General features: G+C 54.7%; 1 protein-coding gene across 6 annotated transcripts in view; it reads left to right on the top strand.

The window, feature by feature from the left end:
* SPTB (spectrin beta, erythrocytic) overlaps window positions 1–24,314 on the top strand; it is a 125,230-nt gene that overhangs the window by 97,742 nt on the left and 3,174 nt on the right. For 5 of the 6 annotated variants that reach the window (XM_036841175.1, XM_036841176.1, XM_036841174.1 and 2 more), the window contains 13 exons: window positions 2,608–2,886; window positions 3,468–3,598; window positions 4,921–5,125; window positions 5,399–5,773; window positions 7,150–7,394; window positions 8,495–8,633; window positions 9,112–9,196; window positions 9,999–10,195; window positions 10,501–10,550; window positions 11,048–11,126; window positions 20,784–21,046; window positions 23,745–23,918; window positions 24,172–24,214. In XM_036841175.1, coding sequence (XP_036697070.1) covers window positions 2,608–2,886; window positions 3,468–3,598; window positions 4,921–5,125; window positions 5,399–5,773; window positions 7,150–7,394; window positions 8,495–8,633; window positions 9,112–9,196; window positions 9,999–10,195; window positions 10,501–10,550; window positions 11,048–11,126; window positions 20,784–21,046; window positions 23,745–23,918; window positions 24,172–24,214 — 2,265 coding nt within the window. The other variant, XM_036841180.1, reaches the window with a different exon arrangement.

Raw genomic sequence — 24,314 nt, 5'->3', positions numbered from 1 at the left:
CCCTCCTGCCTGGTCTGCTCTCTGGCTCAGGAAGTGGGGGCAGCCGCAACCTTGAGCAAGGAGAGTCTGGGAACTTATCCCAGAGAAGAGCAGTGTGTCCCAGAGTGCCAGTCGGCGCTGCAGCTCACTGGGGAAGGAAGGTCACGGCAGACAGTGCGTCGTTCCCCCCAGATATCAGCAGCCAACATTTGCTCACAGAGCCCAGCAGCTGTGCAAAGGCCTGAACGAATTATATTCAAAGAGGTTCCTTAAAAGCTCCCTCGAACGCTTTGCTTCTAGTTGGCATGATCAAATCACAGAGGTTCCGGTGGCAACACGTAGGGACTTGAATTAGAAGGTGGTGGAGGCGGGGGCTCTGCTAACATCACACCCTCCAGGTAAAGTGGGGAAGACTGGTAGAAGACTATTCTCGGGGCCTCAGCTTCCTCAACTATAAATCGAGCCAACTCTAGTCCTTCCGGTACTCAAGACTTTAGCCTCAATAAGTGTTCTTGCCAAATGATTTTCAACTCCCCTGGCTGAAGGTTGCTATTTCAGGAGAAGGGCAAGACTAATATGGATGGGGTTGCCCTTAACAAGAAGGGAAAGATAATCTCTTGGGAGAGCACGGCTGCCCCAGTAAAGACTCTTTTAGGCTAGCCTTGCTAAAGCCGAAATCCCATTTTATCATTTCTTCTACTGCAGTGGTCAGTGTGCATCAGACTCACCCGGAGGGCTTGTTAAAACACAGTTGACCAGGCTCCACCCTAGATTTACTGCATCAAACTCTGGGAGCAGAGCCTGATAATTTGCATTTCTATCAAGATCCTAGGCGATGCTGATGCTGCTGGCCTGGAACCCCACTTTGAGAACCACCACTTTAGTGGCTGTCATTGCAACTAGAACAGAACCTGCAAGGTGCCACACGAAGGGTTCTCAACTCTGGCTGCACATTAGAATCACCTGGGGGAACCTAAAAACATACGAGTGCCCAGGTCCCACTTCAGATCAATTAATAAGGATCTCTGGGGATGGGACCCTGGCTGTGTTTGTTTTCCCCGATGACTCAACCTGCAACCAGGGTTAAGAACCACTGTCCTGCCTGGTCTGGCCCCTGCCTCCTCCTGAATCTCCTCCCTTATCACTTTCGCCCTCCTTCACAGTATTCTAGCTTGCCTGGCCCTTTGGACCATCCAGGCTTGCTTCCACCCCAGGGACTTTCTTGGCACTCGCTCTTCCCTCCTGCCAGCAACACTCATCCCCCAGATCTTTGTGGGGTTGCCGTCTCCTCATCATTCATGTCTTATTCAGATGTCATCTGCACAGAAAACCCTTCCTGACTCCCCCAGTTAAAGTGGCCACCACCATGCCTTGGAAGACAATCCTCATCTCAGTGGTGTCTGTTCCTCGTAGCACCTGTTATCTACATTCATTCATTTATTTACATGCTTATCATTTCCTCTTCTAGAGTGTAAGCTTTATGAGGGCAGGGGTTTTGTTTATCTTGTTCCCCTATTGTCCCTAGAACCTAGAACAGGGCCTGATACATCAGAAATAATAACTATGGGTTGAATGAATGAAGTCAGGGAAGAAGATGTCCTAAGTAAGCATACTGCACAGGAGCCTAGAAAGGAATTGCTTAAAAGGAGAGAAAGAAATACCTTTTTAGGATATAAGATCTCAGGGAGAGGTTGTAAGATCTCAAAGAAAGTAAAGAGGCAAGCAGAGCTGACATCACGGGTTGTTTGAATACAATTGCAGAGACCATGGGAAATTGTCAGAATCGAGATTCTGAGCATCAAGTGTAAAGATGCATTTCAGCAGGTTAGGTGACTTGTGGGTATTGCTAGTTCTATGTGTTTTAAATGCTGACAGTCATAGCACAGCCTGTGTGTACTGCTCTTACCCCCCGCCCTCTAGACAGTTTTCAAGGCCATGGGAAATTGTAAAAAGGGAGGAGATGGGGGGTAAGGAGCCAAAAGCCCACATGCAAGGAGCAACCAGGCTGGGGCCTCTAGGACCCAGAAAGCGAGTGACAACATGTCACGGCCCCCTGAAGATAAAGGTGACCAGAGTGGGAAGAAAATGCCATTTTGGTGACCAAAGGCTCAAGCAGGAAATAATACAAAGCTCAAAAATGATTTGAGAAATAGAAACAGGGGAAAACAAAACGAAATCCTAAACTCTGAACAAGGAGCAACTGTCAACTATTGTTTTATACAGAGTAAAAAAGCTGCTAAAATCAGATCTCAAAAGGCCATTTAAGAATCGTTTTCCTCTCCTCCACCATGTACAGCTAAGAAATCAAGCTCCGCTGAAACAGGAAGTGTAGGGAGCCCTCAGGAGCACAGGCTCTGGGCTCCCAGAGAGCCGTGTTCAAATCCCACCCTGCCACTCACTGCCCACAGTCACCTAACTGCTGTGCGCTGGTGTCCAGTGCTGACCTCAGGAGGTCATGGTGGGGGCCAGAGGAGAACGAGGTGGCAGGCCCAGCACCGTGCTGGGCACCTGGTCACTAGCAGTCTAAGCTTCCCCAAGGGGTTCAGGGCGAGAGATGCCAGGGTAGGACCCTGGGCTGCCCTGCACGGTGGGAAGACCAGCCCCTGAGCCCTTCCCCTCTGGCCGCAGACGCTGCAGAACGAGATCCTGGGCCACGCGCCGCGGGTGGAGGACGTGCTGCACAGAGGGCAGCAGCTGGTGGCCGCGGCCGAGATCGACTGCCGGGACGTGGAGGAGCGCCTGGGGCATCTGCAGGGCTCGTGGGACACACTGCGGGAGACGGCGGCCGGCCGGCTGCAGCGCCTGCGGGACGCCAGCGAGGCGCAGCAGTACTACCTGGACGCGGGCGAGGCCGAGGCCTGGATCAGTGAGCAGGAGTTCTACGTCTTCTCCGACGAGACCCCCCAGGTCGGCTCGGGCAGGGTGCCAGGCTGGGCGTCGAGACCAGCCCAGAGGAAGAGCTGGGTGGGGGTGGGCAGTCAGTGGGGAACCTGTAAGGCCAGGCGTGTGAGGAGTGAGGGCAGGGAGAGGGTGTACGAGGTGCCCTCCTTCTCAGGACGCCCCTCCTCTCAAGAACATACAGTGCACGTACTGCAGCCGGGCGCCCTGTTTGCCAATTAGATTTGCTCTAACCCAAGGGTTCTTCACCTCTTTTGTGCCGTGGATTCTGTGCAGATGAACTGCTGCGGGAGGGGGTGAGAGGTGAGGTGAGGGGGGTCTCTAAAAGCTGGGGTGATACAGGAAGTTTCCATGGGGACAGAGGTTGGATCTGGGCCGGGAAGGGTGGATGTCAGACGAGAATTGAGGGCGACGAATGGAAGGTAGGGTGCAGGTGTTGCCGGGCAACGGGAGGAGAGGGGAGGGGACCGTGCGCAGTTCTCCTGTGGGTGTCCCGCGAGCCTGGCCCTGCCCCATCTCGGGCACCTCCAGGAGCTGGGCTGTAACCTGGGCCAGGTGAGCTCGTGCCCTGACAGTCCGCTGCCTCCTAGGATGAAGAGGGCGCCATCGTGATGTTGAAGCGGCACTTGCGGCAGCAACGCACAGTAGAGGAGTACGGGCGGAACATCAAGCAGCTGGCTGGCCGGGCCCAGGGCCTGCTGTCTGCAGGCCACCCCGAGGGGTGCGTGTGCCTCTTGGGACAACTTGGCCAGATCCCGGGCGTCAGGCCAGGGGCCCCACCAACCAGGATCCCTTCAGGTCCAAGGCGGAAAACAGGAACAGTTTTCCCAAAAACTGTGGGTTTGAGAAAACTGCCTTCTGGCCTGCTGATTGGCCCAATTGCCTTTTTTTTTTTTTTTTTTTAAATAAGCCGACCAACTATTCTTTTTTTTTTTTTTTAATTTATTTATATTTATTTATCTATTTATGGCTGTGTTTGGTCTTCGTTTCTGTGCAAGGGCTTTCTCTAGTCGTGGCAAGCGGGGGCCACTCTTCATTGCGGTGCGGGGGCCACTCTTCATCGCGGTGCGCGGGCCTCTCACTATCGCAGCCTCTCTTGTTGCGGAGCACAGGCTCCAGACGCGCAGGCTCAGTAGTTGTGGCTCACGGGCCTAGCCGCTCCGCGGCATGTGGGATCCTCCCGGACCGGGGCACGAACCTGTGTCCCCTGCATTGGCAGGCGGATTCCCAACCGCTGCTCCACCAGGGAAGCCCCCCCAATTCCCTTTTATGTTGTGGTTTTGTGTAACTTCACACAGGGCTGACTGAGGCCTGGTTTGCAAATAGATTAGGAAATGGAACAGCAAAACTACCCTCTTGGTGAACAGAGAGCTCCAGTCTTTTCAAGAGTTAGTCTTCAGCATCTTTCAGCATAGCCTAAATTTGCTTTTCTTTTTGTGGTCCGGAAGGTACCTCAGGATCTCACAGTGTCTCAGCGAAATCACTATATACCCATCTAAACTGTTCAGTTGCGTGGGTTTTGCATAAATGGGAGCCCACTGGGCCAGACACCTCAGGCCACCCCCAGTCATGGCCCTGTCCTCAGTCACCTTCAGGGCACCCCCAGCAGCCGCCTCAGCATCTCCCAAGGAGCCCCAGGGATCGAGCCCCTGGTATGGCATGTCCCTCCCGGAAGAGCTGAGCAGGGTCTGCTGCTGGTGGAGCCAGGCTCAGACAGCCCACGCCTCAGCCTCCCTGGAAGAATAGCGGAGGAGTTCTCCATTTGCCCTTGTCTCTCTGAGCTTCCCAGAGTCAGGGACAGGGGCGGGAGGCACCCCCTCTAGGGGAATACATTTCACTATCCCCTGAAGCATCATGGTCTAAGGGATGGTTCCTTCTCTCCCCAACTCTTCCCCGTGAAAAGTCGCTCTGCCGTTTCTCCGAAGCTGTGCTCCGCCACTCGTCCCTGCCTCGGGGCTGGGGAGGAGGAGGCTGGCTCCTCTCATCTGGCTGCTCTGGTCTCTCTGTTGCCGTCTCTGAGGGCTTTCTTGTTTTGAATTCCAGGGAACAGATCATCAGACTTCAGGGGCAGGTGGACAAGCAGTACGCGGGGCTGAAGGACATGGCAGAGGAGCGCAGGCGGAAGCTGGAGAACATGTGCCACCTGTTCCAGCTGAAGAGGGAGGTGGAAGACCTGGAGCAGTGGATCACGGAGAAGGAGCTGGTGGCCTCCTCCCCAGAAATGGGGCAAGACTTTGACCACGTGACTGTGAGTACCCATGGCCACCGCTTGCTTTGTCTCCCTCTAATGCAGTAGACCTAGGAGCTGTCATTCCAGACACATACACACACCCGCCAGATGCAAAGTGCCGCAGAGATGCGGGCTCCCCCGGTGTGAGCTCAGGTGCCCTGGGGAAGATGTGAGAGCTCAGCTCCAGGCAGTGGCAGGTGCCGCTGGGAGAGTGGGCAGCTAGGGTGATGACACCACCACACCCCTGAGCGCTGATAACCGGTAACCGCTTTTCTGTCTACCCCCGTCCAGCTGCTCCGGGACAAGTTCCGGGACTTTGCCCGGGAGACCGGGGCAATTGGGCAGGAGCGGGTGGACAACGTGAATGCCATCATTGAGCGGCTCATCGACGCGGGCCACTCAGAGGCGGCCACCATCGCCGAGTGGAAGGACGGGCTGAACGAGATGTGGGCGGACCTGCTGGAGCTCATTGACACGCGTATGCAGCTGCTGGCGGCCTCCTATGACCTGCAGCGCTACTTCTACACTGGCGCCGAGATCCTGGGCCTCATTGATGAGAAGCACCGCGAGCTGCCTGAGGATGTGGGGCTGGACGCCAGCACTGCCGAGTCCTTCCACCGCGTGCACACAGCCTTCGAGCGGGAGCTCCACCTGCTGGGTGTGCAGGTGCCTCTCATCCCTGGCTGTCCCTCCACGCCTTCCCCATGACTAGCTTCCCTGGGGCGCAGTGTCAGGTCCTCTCCTGGCTTCTAGAGGGGAGACTTCTCGAACAGGCATCTCCTTAGAGAAAGCTCGGGGCAGGAAGCAGAGGCTTTCAGATGTTTTTTAGCTTCAGAACTAGTTCTTTAAACTGAACCTTTCCCAAAACCCGATGCAAAAATACCATCAAATGCAATTTCTCTGGTTGTCAAAGTATTACAGTATCATTAGTGAACATACATGTAGCACTTTTCTAGCACCAGGTACTGTTCTAAGCAATATACGTGGTCACTGAATCCTCAGCCTCCCTCTGAGGAAGGGAATAATGTTATCTGCCTTTTCTAGATGAGGAAAGCAAGGCACAGAAGGGTAACTAAGTTGTCCAGAAACATGCAGCTAAGCAGTGGAGCCAGAATTCAGATCCTGGCAGTCTGGCTATAGACTCCACACCCTTAGCCACTGAGCTGTTCAGCCTTTCCCCATGGGAGCTGGAGGGGGGCCCAAGACCAGCCTAGACTCCCTCCTCTCATCATGGGGTGCCCCCTGAGGTACCTCCACAGGCCCCTAGGGTTCTGCAGAGTTCAGCATGATGGAAAGGGTGAGGGCAAGGGGCTCAGCTGTGGGGACTCACCAGGCTTCCAGTGGAGCAGGGAGAGCTTGGCCGGCTGTGCAGTCCTGCACCGACCCAGTAGGGTTTCAGGAAAGAACACCAAAGTAGGTTGGGCCCCTGGTTCACCAAGAAGGGGACAGCCTAAAGATTTGTCCTCCAGCTGGAGGTGCTTTGGGGGTACTGGAGCCCCTGTGGCAGGTACAGCCCCACCGAGGTCTCAGGAATGAGACTTCACTGCCCTGGGGCCGGCCTCGAACAGCGGATGGCACCATGCAGAACGGTTAGGAACAGGGAGTTGAGAGCATGCCTCCAATCCCAGTTGCACCCTCTCTGAGCGTGAGTGACCTCGGGCCAGTCACTTAGCCTCCCTGTGCCTCAGTTTCCTCATCTCAAAAACAGGGATAATAATAGTACCTCTTTGATGGTGTTGTTGTAAAGACGAAGAGAGTAACAAAAAGTGTTTAGAGCAGTGCCTGGTACATAATTACTCTCATAATCATACATCAAAGGGCACAGAGCCCCTCTCACTCCCAAATCCTCATCAGAGCCCAAGGGATGCTTTGGGTCAGCAGAGGTGCCAAAGCAAGGAGCCTTCTCTCCAGCACCCAGTGGGTGGATCCTGCTTCCAGCACTGTCCTCGGGAGGGAGACTGGGAGGAGGCAGACGCTCTTGCCCATCCTAGGCCCAAGTCGTGTCTGCCTGGAAAACAGTGTTCAGTTTTGCCCCATCACAGGTACAGCAGTTCCAGGACGTGGCCACCCGCCTGCAGACAGCGTACGCTGGAGAGAAGGCAGACACCATCCAGAACAAGGAGCAGGAGGTGTCTGCTGCGTGGCAGGCACTGCTCGATGCCTGCGCGGGGCGCCGCACCCAGCTGGTGGACACAGCGGACAAATTCCGCTTCTTCAGCATGGTCCGAGACCTCCTCTCCTGGATGGAGAGCATCATCCGGCAAATCGAGACCCAGGAGAAGCCCAGGTGAGGGCAGCGTCCTCAAGGCAGCCCCGCTCCTGGCCCACTTTGTCCCAGAGGCTGGCAGAGCAGGGCGCTGCTCCGAGGGTCTACCCCGGAGGGACGTCCTGGACTGTGGGTGCGCAAGAATCCCCAAGGGGCACCTGAGGCTGGGTCCAGGGAGAACCTGAGTGGCTCCGCTGCCACCAGGAGAACCGACTATTCCAGAGTAAAGGGAATCCTGAGAGTGGCGAGAAAGACATCTGTCGTTCAGATTCTACAGCGGGGGCAGTGGCCGTGGTTGTCAGTGAACATAAGCAGTTTACACATTCAGAGCTGGGCAGGTCCAGAAGTGGTCCTGCTCTTCCCCCAGCACGGGCATACGGGGGCCATTTCCCTAAAACTCAGGAAAGGAGCTCATTTGTGCATGAGAGGTGGGGGCAGGCGTGTGGGCAGTCGGCCGGGATCAGAGCTCTCTACACACTTTGTGCCTACCACTGTCCCTCTGCCCCTAGGGTGCCTGTCCTGGTGGTCAAGCTTTTATGTTTAACATCATTATTGAGCTATAATCCACATACCATACAATTCAGCCATTTAAAATGTACCATTCTTGTTTTGCATAGTCACAGTTGTACAACCATCACCACAGCATGTTTAGAACATTTTCATCACCCCAAAAAGAAACCCTGTACCCCTTAGCAGTCATCACCCCCCACTCCTCTGGCAACCACTAATCTGCTTTCTGTCTCTAAATTTGCCTGTTGTAGACTTTTCATATGAGTGGAATCATATAATATGTGGTCCTTTGTGACTGGCTTCTTTCACTTACCACAATCTTTCCAAGGTTCATCCATGTAGCATGTATCAGTACCTCATTCCTTTTTATTGCCAAATTTAACATTCACTGCACCCCCGTCTGTGTCCTGACCACTGACCAAGGGAGGACACTAGGGCATCAGTGTTCCTGCTGGGGCTGGGCAGCTGGCAGAGGGCTTCCTGGCTGTCCAGAGAGAGAGGAGAGAGTCAGACTCCCAGGCAGGTAGGGGCCCCCCTCTGATCGGGACTTGGTGTCAGATGGGCCAGAGTCACCCAGAGTTTCCTTTTTCACCAAACGCCTGCCCCCGCAGGGACGTCTCCTCGGTGGAACTGCTCATGAAGTATCACAAGGGCATTCTGGCGGAGATGGAAACGCGAAGCAAGAACTTCAGCGCCTGCCTGGAGCTGGGCGAGTCCCTGCTGCAGCGGCAACACCAAGCCTCGGATGAGGTGTGAGGGGAAGGAGGGACAGAGACGGGCCCTCTCCTGTCCTCGCCTCCACTCCTGCTGGGCCAGACAGCTTCCTGGGAGGGAACCCGTGGGCCGTGGTTTCTCTGAGGAGGCTTAGCTTTCTTTCACCCCGGGGAGGGCTGGGGCTGTGTGTAGGTCCGGGGATTATAGCTCCACCAAACCTATTCGAGGAACTGGCCGCTTCTCTGTAGGGAGAGTGGGCTCATAACCCACCTAACCCTCGCATGTGTGTGTGCTTTGGTCTTGGTGACACCCACTTCCTGGGTGAGGCCTGTGGTAACCTCAGAGAGGTTAAGTAATTTACCCAAGGCTGCACAGCTGGCAAGTGGCAGGGCCAAGACTTGAAGCCAGGTCGGTGTGACAAAGCCCAGCAGGCTGTGCAGGGCCTCTCTGCACACCACCTCAGACAGGGGGAAGGGTTACCAAAGCCTGAGCCGTCTTCCCTTCCTCCCCACAGATCAGGGAGAAACTGCAGCAGGTGGTGTCCAGGAGGAAGGAGATGAAGGAGAAGTGGAAGGCCCGCCAGGAGCAGCTCCACATGTGTGAGTGCAGCCTGGGAGCCAGGGAACCTGGGGGGGGGGGGGGGGGGGGGGGGGGGGGGGCCAGGGAGGGGTGATGTCACAACGCGGTGGATTTCCCCCCCTGCTGGAGAAGAGCCTCCACAGCACCACTCATCAGCAAAGTTCAGGGCCAAGGGCCTTGGGGGAGAAGACCCAGCAGACACGCTGCTGGAAGCCTGCCTCTGACCAGCCAGCACCTGCCCCCTGTCCACCCTCTGCCCCACCTGTCCCCGGCCTCCTGCTTGGCCGCTGTCCCCGTAGAGCTGTGGCCTCTCCAGGGGTCAGGGTAAGGCTCTAGCGCATCCCAAAGGTTTGATCTGAGGCGTGTGGGGAACAGAAAGAACTCTGTTCTCCGCAGCTGGAAACAGGAGAGGTAGGGAAATTCCACCACCCAGGTAGGAGCCGCAAGCCACAAAGACCTGGACTCTCCCTTGGCTGCTTGTGCACGACTGTGTGAGTGAGACAGCCAGGGCCCGGGAAGGGAACACTCAGGGCAGAAGACTGTTCTCAAAGGGCGAGGTCGAAACCATTTTTAGAGTTTGTTCTAATTAATGTGTTTTTCAAATATCGCTATCGGTGGAGATGAGGTAGGGGCCCAGCACGGGGATGGAGCAGCCTCGGGCAGCAGGTCACCACTGAGCAGGGTGTCCACGCGGTTCAGGGACACCTATGTGGGCCTCGGCCTGCCCGCCAGCTCTGCGTCTGTCTGTGAGGGGCCCCGGGGTCCCGGCAGGATCGGACCGCTGGGTGCTGACAGACCCCCGGGCCGTGTTGTCCGTGGCAGGGCTGGAAGTGTGCCAGTTCTCTCGGGACGCCTCGGTGGCTGAAGCGTGGCTGATCGCCCAGGAGCCCTACCTGGCCAGCCGGGACTTTGGACACACGGTGGACAGTGTGGAAAAGCTCATCAAGAGGCATGAGGCTTTTGAGAAATCCACGGCAGGCTGGGCAGAGCGCTTCGCCGCCCTGGAGAAGCCCACCACGGTGAGCCGGGAGGCTCGGGGAGGTGGGCAGCCGCGCCTTGGGGGTTCCTCAAGTCAAGAAGTCTTCGGCGGTTACTGGGGACCTGCGGACAGTGTAAAGGCTGGGCAAGGCGGGAGAGTGGGAAGGAAATAGGAGTGGGAGAAAGTACTGACTTTTGAACCCGAAAGACAAAAGGGGCTAATTCCAACAGGAACAACCACCAGGTGTGTCGGGTATAGGGAGCCTCTTTCGAGGAAGGATGTCTGAGAGCAGGCTCCCCTCTGTGGCTGCTCTGACCCGACACCCGCCACCTTTGCCTCCCCTAGCTGGAGCTCAAGGAACACCAGACCCCGGAGAGAACTGAGGAGGAGACTGGGTGAGTGCGGGGACGACTTGGCTGGAGACCTCTGCTGAGAAGGGTGGAGGAGGGTCCTTCTAATCAGAAACCGCCCCCTGATGCCTTGACAGTCCGCACGTGACCTCTCACACCTGGGCCACTAGTCAGAGAACTACAGAGTGCCTGGAGCTTAAAGACGGAGAAGAGCTTTCTTCCCCCCCCAATCCTGGGTGGCCTGAAGGCCTCGTGCAGGAAGAAAATGGGTGGAGGGCAGTGGCTGCTGCACCATTGCCCCCCTGCTCTGGGAACCAGCTGCACACGAGTCCCAGAGGCCGTGCTGCACGGAGCCATGGCATTTCTGAAGCATCCGCCTAACCTTTCAGGCTGAGGCAGATTGAGCAGCTCCTGGCTAAGTGTCTGCCAGGCTGCTGACTTGGCTTGTGTTCTCTGGGGCCGGGGTGGGAAGCCAGGCCTTGGAGGTAGTCTCTGGCCTCTGAGAGGTGTTTGTTCCTAAAGCGGGACTGTGTCTTCCATAGGCCTCAAGAGGAGGAAGGCGAGACGGCAGGGGAGGCTCCCCGAGGTCCCCACCGAGCAGCCACAGAGAGAACGTCCCCGGTCAGTTCCCTGTCCCATCTGTCTAGTTCCTGGGAGTCGTTGCTGCCAGAGCCCCCTCATCCCGACTAGGCTCAGCTGGGGCAGGAGGCCAGGATGGGCACACACTGCCCCTACCCACCAGACTCCCTCAATCAGTCTTCCTTGTTAACTTAGCTTTTCTTAATTCCGAGAATAATTCCCCTTCTCCCTTCGACCAAGAAGAAACTGACATGCCAGCCCACTGACATGAATGACCCTCTTAGTTTGGTTTTATCTGGTCTAATAAATTTTATTATATAAATACATTACCATCTACATCAGGGGAAGCACTTTATACAGGCAGGAATGATTCCTTTTTATACACTGTCCTTTTACCCATTTTCCCTCTAACACCATCCTTAACTCTACCCTCTACACCCACACACACACACAAATATACTCACAAATGGACCATTTGGTCTTCCTGCCCCGGCCATGGCATTTGGGGCAGTGAAGTGGGCATACCCACCCTCTAGCAGATTCCTTCCTCCTAAGCAGAGCCCCTCCCCCCTTGCACCTTTCTGGCCTGATGCTTGTGGGTCAGTGAGTTGGAGATAGAGCTGGCTCTGAGGCAAGAACAGACTTGACGGAGCCCTTCAGGAGTGAGGGAGAGCCCCAGGGCTTCTGGGTCACAGGCCTCCAACTTGTAGAAAAAGAGGATGCATGGGGGAGGTGAGGGAGGGACGCAAACACTCCCGCTGCCAGAGGCCTGGACAGATGGCTTCAGGACCTGGCCTGGAATAGATCCTTTAGCTAAAAGGACCCAGGAGGTCTATGCAGGAAGTCTGGGAGGCTGTGATCCAGGTTTTGGGGAAATGTCCTGGGAGCAGCTGACTGAGAAGAAAGCAAGAATCCAGCATGTGCCTTGCATGGCTTTGCCACTGCATGTCCACCACCTCTCCAGGTGCCCAGGTAAGCTTGCCTGAACCTTTAGGAGTTCTTGGTGGAAATTTCTGGTACACCAGGCACCCCAGAAAAATGCACAACACTGAGCATTTCCTGTGCAGAATCCGTGTCAGGTCTAGATTTCAGCCCTTCCCACCCTTCTGAGACACACACACACACACACACACTCACACACACACACTCTCTGAGCTCCCTCTGACACCTCCAACCGGCCAGAGGTGTCCTGAGCTGCACCAGCCCTTCATGTCCAGCAGAGGGCACTCCTGGGCTCCCGCTGGAGGGTCTCTCCCAGGACTTCCCTCTGAAGATCCCATCGGCACATGTGGGAGTCTCTGGTGGACTTTGCCCCGGCCCCCTTTTCTCAGGGACAGCCCCCACTGGAAGGAGAGAGAACTCTGGGGGCTGGCATGGACTGTGGACACTGGGGCTGGGACTGTTCCTGCCACCTGTGCTTCAGCTGTGCGTCCCTGTGTGTCTGCGCGCGGTGGTGGCCCGGGTCTACGGGTTCCTTTGTGCCCACCTGCGCGATTCATCCACTGTCTGTGTCGTGTACGTCTGTGCAACGTAATTACATGTGCATCAGAGCCGCCTCCATCCACCGCCTGAATGTCGCTGGATTTGGGGGGGAGTATAACCTGCTTGGACCTGAGCGTCTCTGGAAGGAGGGAGTGAGCCCACATTTGAGACCCTTCCCAGAGAGCCAGCCACCCCACCAGATGGGGAAACTGGCCTGTGCCCGGTACCAGGAAGAAACCAGATGGCGAATCAAATGAACACCAGGCCTGAGGCCTCATGGAAACAGATTTCCTGCTGCTTCTCCTTTCCGAGCCCTTTGTTGAGTTTTCATGAGGATCCATGGGACTCCGAGGGAGGGTGGGATACCCCATTGGTCTTTGATATGAGAAGAGAGGAGAATGGGTCACATGCAGGGTTCAAAACCTTTCCAGAAACCTCAGGCCTCTCCCAGGAAGGCGGCTGTCCGCTGAGCCTTCTCTCTGGGGTAGGCCTGGGTCCAGTGGCTCTCCTGCTGTCCCATGTGTGGTCTGGTGTCGGTGCCCTATTGGATAGATCCGTGCTGTGTGGTCTGGTGTCGGTGCCCTATAGGATAGATCCGTGCGCTGTGGCTTCACGTGAAACCCATCACTAGTGCATGCCAGCTTCCTGCATGGGAGTGGACCAGGCACCTGAATCCCTGTGTTGACTGCTGCACAGCACACGGTGGCCACCCTGCCAGCCCCGCCTGGTCCTCCCCTTCCCGGGTGTGTGCACGCACACACGTATGCACACGCAGGGACTGGAGTACCGTTCCACGCATTCAGCTTTTCTTCAAGCACATCCATTGCCTCTATCACCTCTTACCTTTCCACATTAGAGCATGTCCTAATAAAAACAAAAAGAAAAAAAAAAAACAATCCATTATACGGGTAAGTGTGTAAGAGTGAATGAGGCCAAGCAGAAGAAACAAGCTTTCACAAATGGCAAAATTCCTGGAGTGGAAGTCAGGACATTGGGTTCTTAATTGTAGAAACTTCGTGCATGATTTTAGGCAAACCCCCTAATCCTCCTGGGTCTCCCTGCCCTCATAAAACTCTGTGGGATTACAGAAAGTCCAGAACATTCCTGTATGTGAACAATGTACCTAAATGGAGGGTTGGGAGAGACGGGTTTCCCCACTTTTGTCTCATTCTCAACTCTGAGGAACCTGGTTCTGTGGTCAGGTGCCAGCTGGTGTGAGGCTGGAGGTGAGAAAGAGATGGCAAGGGGCCAGGGTGTTTCCTTTGGGGAAGAGAGGAAGGCAGGGTTGGACCTCTGCTCCTGCCAAGGCCTGTGCCCCGAAGGTGGTCCCGGGGTCCCAGGCGGGGGCCGGGCAGCAGGCTGAGCCGGCCCCTTCCTCTCACCCCACCACCCTCCACCTTATGTGTCCCCCCTTCATCCTGGGTGCGGCTCTGGGGAGGGCTTGAGGGTCCTGCTAAGAGTCCTCATCTTCTAGGCTCTGAGTGCCCCAGAATCCTCGGTGTAACATTTGCGATGAGATGCTGATTGCTGAGATGGTGAGGTTGATTTCCTGGAGAAAATGGTATTGCGGAGGATCTGAGTCAACCCAGGCTTATGGGCCCCCAGCCAACGGCTGCGGGACCCCTTCTGTGCACTGTGCCTGTTTCCTGGCCGCGGGTGGGAAGCAGGCCCTGCTCTAGGAACTCTCCCAATGGGGCTGCTGTGACGACGAGAGGGATACCCCTGAGAGGGATTGGTGCTGCAAGGGTCTGTGACAACAAGCAAGAGTCTGCCTTCGGGGTTCCCTGTTTGGGGCAGTCGTGCCCCGTCTGCCTCCAAGTCTCAAGGCTACATTCCTCTGTGGTGCAGGGATTCTTGGGGTGAGGCCGCTCGGGGGAGCAGCTGCCTGGGTGCCTGTCATTATCAGGCCTTCATCAGGTTGTCAGGGAAAACTCTCTTACCCAACAGCAGCTCACAGACGTCACTCTTCCCGTGACCTTCCAAGACCGCCCGCAGCTGGCTTCCCCGAGAGGACTGGGCATCTCCTTAGGAACGCACAGGAGGAGTCCAGACTCCAGGTCCCTTGCCTCTCCCTTCCAGCGTCTTAGAGGTTGACGTGGCTTCAGGGAAATAACCGGCACTTGAGAACGTGAGGGATGGTGCCCCAGGCTGAGCAGGCACTGGGTTGCAGCAGGTCACCTTTTAGCCAGTGGCTGGCTGGCTCCAGCTGCTGTCACTCCCTTGGCAACTCCCCACAGCAGCAGCCTGCCCAGCAGGCAGCCTAGGGCTCTAAGCAGCGGCCAGAGGCCTGGCTCTGACGTTCTTGGAGGGAAGGGATGTGGGTGTGGAGGCAGCAGCTGTGTTTCTTCTTGCCTGAGCGAGCTTTCCCCATCCTCCCTCCCCTCCCCCTGTGAGGCTGAACTGAGCTGCTGATTCAGGCGTTTTACAGTGAAGGCAAATGGTGTGTTTGTCCATAATGAGCAGACCCAGCCTGGAAAGGACGTCAGTTTTCCCGTGAACCTGGGCGTGTCTGTCTCCCCAGGATGCCTGAATCAGCGTGGCAGGGCTGTGTCTGCCTACAGTCTGGCACCGCGCCCTGGCACTCCAGGCTCCGTGGAGAAGCTGGCTCTAGGCTCTTTGTGGACATCTGTCTGCCGCTCGGTGCGCCCAGCTCTCTGTGCTATGGTCGGACGTGCTCTTCCTGGCCCCGCTGCTCAAAGGCAACTCCTAAGTTCATCTTCCAATCTGTGTTTTAGAGCATCCCCGATACTGATGAACCCAGGATGGGACTCAGTTAACATCGTAGGCATCTCAGAAATGACGCTTGAAGCTGCCAGCTTGACTGTTGGGTGTCAGATCTGGATGGGGGAGTCAGTGTCTTTTGAGTCTTTCTGAGTGGCTGGCTCAGAGTCACCAAGGCATCAAGCAGCTGCCAGCTCCTCCAGGGCAGGGACCCGAAGAGCCCACACTGGTGGTGGGAATGGCAAAGACAGCTCCTGAGGAAGAGTCGTTCTCTCCCCCGGGATGGCCGTGGACCAGGTCTCCCCTCCCTGTCCAAGGGGACTCTGCACACTCCCCTCTCCTTTCCCCCTCACCTTATGTGGTGGACTTCTGCTCTGTGTCCCCTCCTGTTGTCTTCCCTGCTTCCCAGTGGTCATCTCAGACAGACAGCTGGCCCCTGGGACATAGTGCTGAGCCCCTCCGCTGCCCATCCCACTCCTCATGAGAGCCCCTCACCATCCCTGCCACCAACCCGGTGGACCCCTCACTGCTCCAGCCTCAGCTCCTCCCATGCTCTTTCCTCTGTTCAGCAACAACGTCTCTGTTCTCCCTTTAGGCATTTGTCTCTGTTCACCCTAAGTTCCCATCTCTTCATCTCTTTGGCTGCTCTCAACTCAGCCAACCATCTTTTTCTTCTCTTGCAAACAACTGTCTTCTGAACAACCTTCCCAACCTGTCTGCTGACAGCCTTCTCACCCAGAGGATGAGAGAGCCCAGACCTCAGACACTGGGGGAGGGAAAAAGTTCTTGGCTGCAGAAGTGGCCGGCTTCCCCCACCCCACCGTCTCACAGGGCTATTTGGTTGCCTAAGGTATTCAACAATAGATCTTGTCTGGCCTCAAGCCCCTCTTCTGGCCCTTTCCAAGGTGGCCGTGACACGATCACACTGCCTCAGCCAATCAGCCACGTGTCTTACATAAGCTAGACTCATTCCCCTTTAGACCATGAGCCCCATCGGATAGGCTCTTTTCTCTGGAGCAATAGTACCACCGTCTTCTCTTGCAGCAGGATTTAGTAGGAAGAGCACAGGGTTTGGGACCAGAGAGATTTGCATCTTCAGACTTCCATTCACTAGCTGTGTGACTGTGGGCAAGTTACTCATTTTCCCTGACCCTCAGTTTCCCTCATGTAAAATAGGGGTAGTGATACTTGCCTCGCAGAAAGGGTGTGAGGATAGAAAAAGAGAATATAGGTAGAACACCTAGTAGGTGATTGTGTTCATTTTTCCCTTCATTTTTTTCTCACTGCAGTCCTTCATCTCTTAAGAGAAACAAACATCCTCCATATGAATTCTAACATCCATTGCCAACACCCTCCCAAACCAATCTTCCTGGAGTGCCCCTCCCTGGAAGCCCCCTACATACACACTCTAGGCTCAGTCCTTGCTGTGAGGTAGGCAGGTAAGACCATTGCATGGCTAAAGTCAAACAGTCTCTGGGGTGCAACCTCTTGCCCTCATTCTCACTTATCGGCATTTCCTTTAGAGAGAAGCTCACTTGTGTTTCCTTGTTTGTTGATGTGTCTGGGTTCACTGAGCATCTTTTAGAACCTCCCAAAGACCCTGTGGTCGCACCCCTGGTTATTTTTCTCCCTGGAGCTGGAGTTAGTTGTCTGTGTGCTGTCCCCCTGCGCCACCTGCTGGCTTGGCCTGGAAATACACCTTCAACACCTTTAGTCCAGGTAAGAAATGTACCCATCCTGCCCCTCTTCCCTTCATCTTCTTGAACCTCCTTTGGGGAAGAGACATCTGCCTGCTTCCTCACACCCAAGTCAGTTTCCTAACAAGGCAGGACCCTAAAAAGTCAAGCTTACAAGACTCTGCAAAGACTCTGATGTGGCCATCCCCTGCCCATCAGGGGCTCAGGCCTCTCCCTGTTTGACTACAATCCTGTGAGATCCTAAAAGGCTCTCCTGTCTGTGCCCTTTCCTCCCCTGATGTTCCCCCCAGCATCCAATGCTGCCCGTCCCCTACCCTCCTCTGACATCGTGATCCCAGCAGCCAGCGCACACACCTACCTCAGATGTGTCCCACCCACGCACCTGTCACCCAGACCCTCACATCAGAGAACAGAAGCTCCATGCTTATTCCAGGCCCCCATCCCTGGGCCATTCTCCCTCCTTCTGTTTCGCCCACTTATGGTCTAAACTCTCCAGCAGCCCCAACCTGACGCCCAGAGTTTCTTCCAAGTAGCTGGATCCTCTTTTTTTCAGAGTGTCCCCCAGTTCCTCTGAGTGATTGCTCTAGGCTGGGTTACCCCTCAGCAGTGTAGGTGTAATCTCTGCATCTTCCTGATGACCCAAGGGCTAAAGCAGCTGGCCTTCTGCCTTATATCACGGAGGATAGAAGGGAGTCTTGGATCATCTTAGCTATCCAGGGCCTTTTGGCAGAACCTATCTGTCCCTACAGCCAACGAGTAGCCAGCAGCCCCTCCTGGTGCTCTGCTGTCCACAGATCCCTCTGCCTGTCGGGCAAGGCAGAATCTCTATCAGAGCATGGTATGGTTCCAGGGGCAGCAGGAGAACTGCCCCTCAACCCCCAGCTCTCTTAGAAGATGGTGCAAAGCATATTTACCCCTGGGGCCTATAAAAGGAGGGCCCTTTTGCCCAAACCATGCCCCCATCTTTCTCCTGTGTGTCCCTTCCCCTAACCCAGGAGGGAGAGAAGCCCCGCCAGCCCTGGGCCTGGGAGGAGCGGCTGCCACCAGACCCCTCCACCTCCCACCCTCATTCTCGACTCCTTCTCCTCAGGCCTTGGCCTTCAGGGTAGAGGGGAGAGGGTGTGTTTTAAATTGTCTCCACATGAACAGTCAAGAGAACAGAAGAAATCTTTGCATACATTGGAAAACCCCCATTTCCCAAAGCCCACCCATGACCTGGCCATTTAACTTTCGATCACACTGGCCATGGCCTCTGACTGGCCCTGCCAGGGAACATGGGTCAGGCATCCATTAGGAAGAAACAGAAGAAAGGTGAGGTTAAATTGGGAGGCAGTCCTGGAAAAATCATCTCTATTTTCAGAGGAGAGTTCCCGAAAGGAAGGAGCATGGAAATGAAAAGTATAGGAAGAAAATATGGACACACAGGGCTCTAGTAAAACCAGTCCCAGGAGGGGAGAGGCTGGGTGAGAGGGGTGAACATGGTTGTGAGGGTCTGCTGGGCTTTCCTCCCAGCATCTGCCACGCATCTTCCCTGAGCCCCCCAGAGCAGGTGTGGGGAGGGCCTGGCCCATCACCAGGAGGAGCAGCACAGCCAGCTGGAAAGATAGAGGATGAAAGGCTTCACTACCTCCCCAACAGTTATGCCTAAGTCAGAGGGCTGGCCTGACTGGGTCCATAGAAGGAGCCCAAACGCAGGCTCCCAGATCCAACCCTGCCACTCCTGCCCTTCCTCCCTGCTGGAGGAGGATCCAGGCAGGGCTTTAGAGCCTTCAGATCCTTGTGGTCAATTCCGGCTCATTGCTGACACTCAAAGATATAAATACTGCAAGATGCATAAAGATGGGCATGGCCCAGCCACAACTCTCAAGGGACTCTAAGACAGGAGAAGATAAGAGCCCTAAAGATGTGGTAAAAACTCAGGCCTGTCCAATTCTGGAGTGCATGCTCTTGATTGCTTCTGGTATCTATTAGCTGTGTGACCTTGGGTAAGTCACTTAACCTCTCTGAGCACAGGTTTTCTCATAGATTGAAGGTGTTAGACTAGGGTAGTGTTTTCAAACTTTTCCAGCCATATTATCCTTTCTTTAAATGAGATCTTAGGGAACCCCAACCTGTTTATTGACCAGCCCTAATTTGATGGGATACAGCCATGACCAGCTTTACCTTTCTTCCAACCACTGCCTTCAGACATCTCCGTTGAGCCTCCGCTTCCCATTCCTTAGTGCCAGCTCAGGCAGACCTTGGTCACTTTTAGCTGTTAAAAAGTCTAACCAGTCTGTTTCAGTTTGAAGCTTCAATCTGATGTCCAGTATGGTGCCCAGATCCTCTCATTCTCCATTTCTCTATTTTGGCTTTGACCCAAGGTCTGAAGGACCCACAATGGGGAGCACAGGGTCTGCTGTTTCCTGGCTCCTCCCCAACACTCTCCTGGGTCTCCATCTTCAGTTGGGACAGGGAGTAGAAAAGGGGGCAGTGTCTCTTTACTGCCTGGGTTGGCTCTGGTCCTCTTGGGCTGTCAACACCCTTGGTCCTTCAGGTGTCCGGATACCACCTGCTTGGGGGCCTACAAGACCCTTCCCACCTGGTGCTGTAAGGTCTCCAGCAGTCAGGCCTTTGAGACAGGGTTCTGGCCAGATGTCTCAAGCTAGGGTGGACTTCCTTGGTGCTGGGTACGTAGGAGACCCACCCATTCTTGCCCCAGCCGGCATTCTTGCGCTGCACTCAGAGGCTGGCTGCCCCTTGCTGCCGCAATCTGTCCTGCCCTCTCTCCTGCTGCAGCGGCACAAAGGCGGATCAGCAAGGCCTCTGCGTAAGGAGGTACCCAGCTGGGGAATAAGAGGTCTGCTTCCCCTTCTCATGGGCACCTGACATACCAGCACGTGGCTCCACTGGAAGCCCCTCACTTGGCTTGGGCAGGGGCTGGGAGGATCCTGCCCTCCACGGGGAGGAGCAGGGAGGTAAAAGCCGACGACTTTCCCTGGAGCAGTGACTCCTTAGGTGGTGATTCTCTACCCCTGCAGCACATTCGAGTGCATGAAAAGCTGACTAAGAAATTCCAGTGTGCTGACCCCACTCCAGGCTAGTTAACTCAGCATCCTGAGGATGGGTCCCGGCATCCTTTGTTAAAGCTCCCGAGGTGATTGTAAAAAGGCAGCCAGGGTTAGGAACCACTGCCCTACTCCAACAAATCCCCACCAAATGACGGGGGCAGGACCTGGGGAGCAGGTCACGGTCCTGCACCATGACCCGGGAAGGTCTGGGTCTCGCTTTAGAAGGTGGTGGGGGAGGCTTAGGGCCTGGTGCCCTTAGCTTTGGGGTTTGAGACACAAGTGGAAGGTAACAGAAGGGTTCCCATACAATATCCTACCACAAATGTTCTTCTATCCTGTCTTAGCAGCAGAACCCTTTCTTCATTTGAAGTCTTGCCAGAGCCCACGCATGACTCAGTAGGAGCTGGGGTGTCTCTCTGAAGCAGGGGTGGGCCCTGGAGCCGGGCAGCGAGCAGCGTTGGAAACCCCCGGATGAGCCCCTTCAGCTCACTCTAAGAACCTCTGCCCCTATGTTAGACTGGCGAGGGGGAGAGTGGGGAATGGAGCCAGAGACATGGGCACAGTCTAGGGAAGCAGGCCAGGTGGAAACCCACAGCAGGCTGAGGGAGGGCCAGGGTGGGCCAGGAAGGGCACAGGAGAGAGGAACCAGACTCAGGTGGGGCCTGCTGACCTCCCAGTTCTGCCGAGAGTAGCCACCCCTGGCTCTGAACCCCCAGCAAGGTGTGCTCCTCCCATATGCCCCTGAGCAGGGGGAAGAAGAGAGGCAGTGGCCCCAGGACCTGCAGCCGCCACTGCCGCCAGGGCCGCACAAGGAAGGGCAGGAGGAGAAATCCAGCACAGATGAGAGGCCCACCACAGAGCCCCTCTTTAAGGCCCTGGACACGCCTCTGAGCGAGGGTGATGAGCCTACAACGCTGCCGGCCCAGGTGGACCACGGGCACAGCGTGCAGATGGAGGGCTACTTGGGCCGCAAGCACGACCTGGAGGGGCCCAACAAGAAGGCGTCCAACAGGTGTGTGGGGGAGGGCCGCGGGGTAGGAGGGGTGGGCAGCTCCCAGGGACTTCAACAGAGCAACATGGGTATGCTTGTGGGCGAGGGTGCCCTCTGCCTCTAGTCTGAGAGCTCCTGGGCATCCTCGGGGACAGCCCGGGGGCTGCTTGGCATGATGGGAAAAGCCTGTCTTCCGTTGTGGTCCTATGACCTTGTACTAGTGACTCAGCCTCTCACTTGTAAAATGGGGATGACGGGGGCAGCCTGCCTCTTCAGTGCAGATGCCATGCCTGGCGCAGAGCAGGAACTCGGTGAACACTAGCTGTTATTATCCCAGGGCGGGGTAACAGGTGGGCCTTGGCACTAACAACACGTCCTTGACCAAGTCCCACTTTTTACCCAATCTGGGCCCCAGTTTCCCCAGCTATAAAATAAGAGAGGAGGGCTTCCCTGGTGGCGCAGTGGTTGAGAATCTGCCTGCCAATGCAGGGGACACGGGTTCGAGCCCTGGTCTGGGAAGATCCCACATGCCGCGGAGCAACTAGGCCCGTGAGCCACAATTACTGAGCCTGCGCGTCTGGAGCCTGTGCTCCGCAACAAGAGAAGCCATGATAGTGAGAGGCCCACGCACCGTGATGAAGAGTGGCCCCCACTTGCCACAACTAGAGAAAGCCCTCGCACAGAAACGAAGACCCAACACAGCCAAAAATAAATAAATAAATAAATAATTTTAAAAAAAATAGAAGAAAATGCAAAAAAAACCCCAAACAATAAAATAAAATAGGAGAGGAGAAAGAGTTGCTATGGTCCCTCCTAGCAACCATATGACCCTGAGGAATTCATTCAGAAGCTGTGTCGTTTCCTGACCCTGAGGCAGTCATGTCCTTGGGTGTGGTCTACCCAGGGATGCCTAGACCCAAAGTCTCTGGAGGCTCCTGCCTTCAGGTAGCAGTCCAGGGTCCCAGAGAAACAGGGCAGCATCAAGAGGTTGAAGCCAGCCACATTCCCAGGGCCAACTGGCAGCACAGAGAGAGAGCCTGGCCTGGGGGACACGCCAAAGTTAATTCAAATTCCAAAAATGAATTGGGGGGCCCAGCCAACCTGAAGAGGTTTATTGCTTATATGGAGAGTCTGCAGGGAAAGGGAAACTAGCATTTATAAAGTACCTACTGTGTGCCAGGCATTATGTTAGGACTGATAATAGCTTCTCAAACCTCCTATGATATTGAGGTTTCCATTTTCCAGATGGGGAAACAGTCTGAGAGAGGTTAAATCATTTGTCCACTTACTCCAAGACCAGCTCCTCCTTTGCAACTGCCTTACTTGGGCTACAAGCTCAGAGAAGGTGGTGAGGGCCAGAGGAAAGATCCCTGAGCTGGTGTCAGAAATCTGGGCTTTGTGGAATGGCTCTGCAGCCAGCTTTGTGCAGGTCAGGTTCTCTCTTTGACCTTTCAGTCCTTCCTCCCTACGTGCCCTGCTAGTTCTCCACTTTTCTGCCCTCAAAAGGGAGAGAGGAGGAAAGGAGGAAGAGGAGGAAGAAAAGCTTAATGTTTCTCAGTACTCATTACTGTGAAAGGGCAACATGTTCCCCATTTGTCAGGGAAGGAGCTCAGGTGAGCCCACACATGAGCCCATGAGCCTGCTGTTCTCACCAAACATTTTAGCTGAGATGAGCCTTGATTTACACAAATACATTTCTTTAAAAAGTGCTAGTACAGGGCTTCCCTAGTGGCACAGTGGTTAAGAATCTGCCTGCCAATGTAGGGGACACAGGTTTGAGCCCTGGTTCGGGAAGATCCCACATGCCGCAGAGCAACTAAGCCCGTGCTACAACTGCTGAGCCCACATGCCACAACTACTGAAGCCCGCGTGCCTAGAGCCCCTGCTCCGCAACAAGAGAAGTCACTGCAATGAGAAGCCCGTGCACTGCAACGAAAAGTAGCCCCCGCTCACCGCAACTAGAGAAAGCCCACGCGCAGCAACGAAGACCCAACACAGCCAAAAAATAAAAATAAATAAATTAATTTTTTAAAAAAAAGTGCTAATACAGTATACCAGGCGTATATCATCAACAAAACAAAATATCACTACCAGCAAAACAAAACCCTGCTCTGTTCACGTTACAGTTCTGTAGTGAGACTCAAATATGCTGGTGGCTATGGAAATGCTTTGAAAAGTTGTTTATACTATTGGTCTTAGACTCAATAATTCTACTTCTAGAAATATATCTCAGGGTAAGATCAGAGTTACAGGCAAGGATGTTTATCATATTGCTGTTTAAATCATGGATAAAATTTCCAGTATTAAAAGGTCCATCAATAAAGGGATTATTTATATGTGTGATAGAATACCATATAACTATTCAAAATTATTTTCAAGAAATATTTGAGAATTCAAATATTTGAGGATGGGGAAATACTCATGATATAGTGTTAAACTTAAAAGCAGGACATAAAATTGAATATACAGTATAATCCAATTTTAGCTATATATGTGAATAAAGACTAGAAGGAAATACATCAAATGTTAACAATAGTTAACTTTTGGTAGTGGAATTACGTGCAGATGATTTTTATTTGCAATTTTTTAAACAGTAAAATGTATTACTATTGATCAGGGTAAAATTGGTATAATTAAGAAAAATGGTAAAGCTATAGGAACTGATTATAGAGATGCTGTATCAGAACTGTAGGTGACCTGCCTCTCTGTACCCTCACAGGTCCTGGAACAACCTGTACTGTGTGCTCAGGAATAGCGAGCTGACTTTCTACAAGGATGCCAAGAACCTGGCCCTGGGGGTGCCCTACCATGGGGAGGAGCCCCTGGCCCTGCGACATGCCATCTGTGAGATTGCTGCCAGCTACAAGAAGAAGAAGCACGTCTTCAAGCTGAGGTGAGGCCCTGCCTGTCCACTGCCCCTTCCCTGGTTTGGCGTAAGTGGCTGGACAGGGGCCCACTCTTTGGGACCAGCTTCAGGCCTGAGTTGCCCTTCAGGGATTTTTCAAATCAGAGAGGCTGGTGGTCCTGATTTTTGCCTCTCTCAGAAGGTGCTGTGCTGCCTGACAGGGTTCTGGTCATGGGAAAGCTCAGGGGGCTGGGGGATCAGATCCAGAGGTGGCCACGCAGGAAACCCTCTGTCCTCCTAGGCTGAGCAATGGCAGCGAGTGGCTTTTCCATGGCAAGGATGAGGTAAGTGCAGGGCTGCCTAGCCCAGACCCCCACCAACAAAGGGGCAGGTGGAAGGGACGCATGCCACTTGACCTCAAGGCTCCCTCAGAAGGGGCTGTCC

Source organism: Balaenoptera musculus, chromosome 2 (assembly GCF_009873245.2).
Source record: "Balaenoptera musculus isolate JJ_BM4_2016_0621 chromosome 2, mBalMus1.pri.v3, whole genome shotgun sequence".
Classification (NCBI taxonomy): Eukaryota; Metazoa; Chordata; class Mammalia; order Artiodactyla; family Balaenopteridae; genus Balaenoptera; species Balaenoptera musculus.
This window is presented reverse-complemented; position numbering and strand designations above follow the sequence as displayed.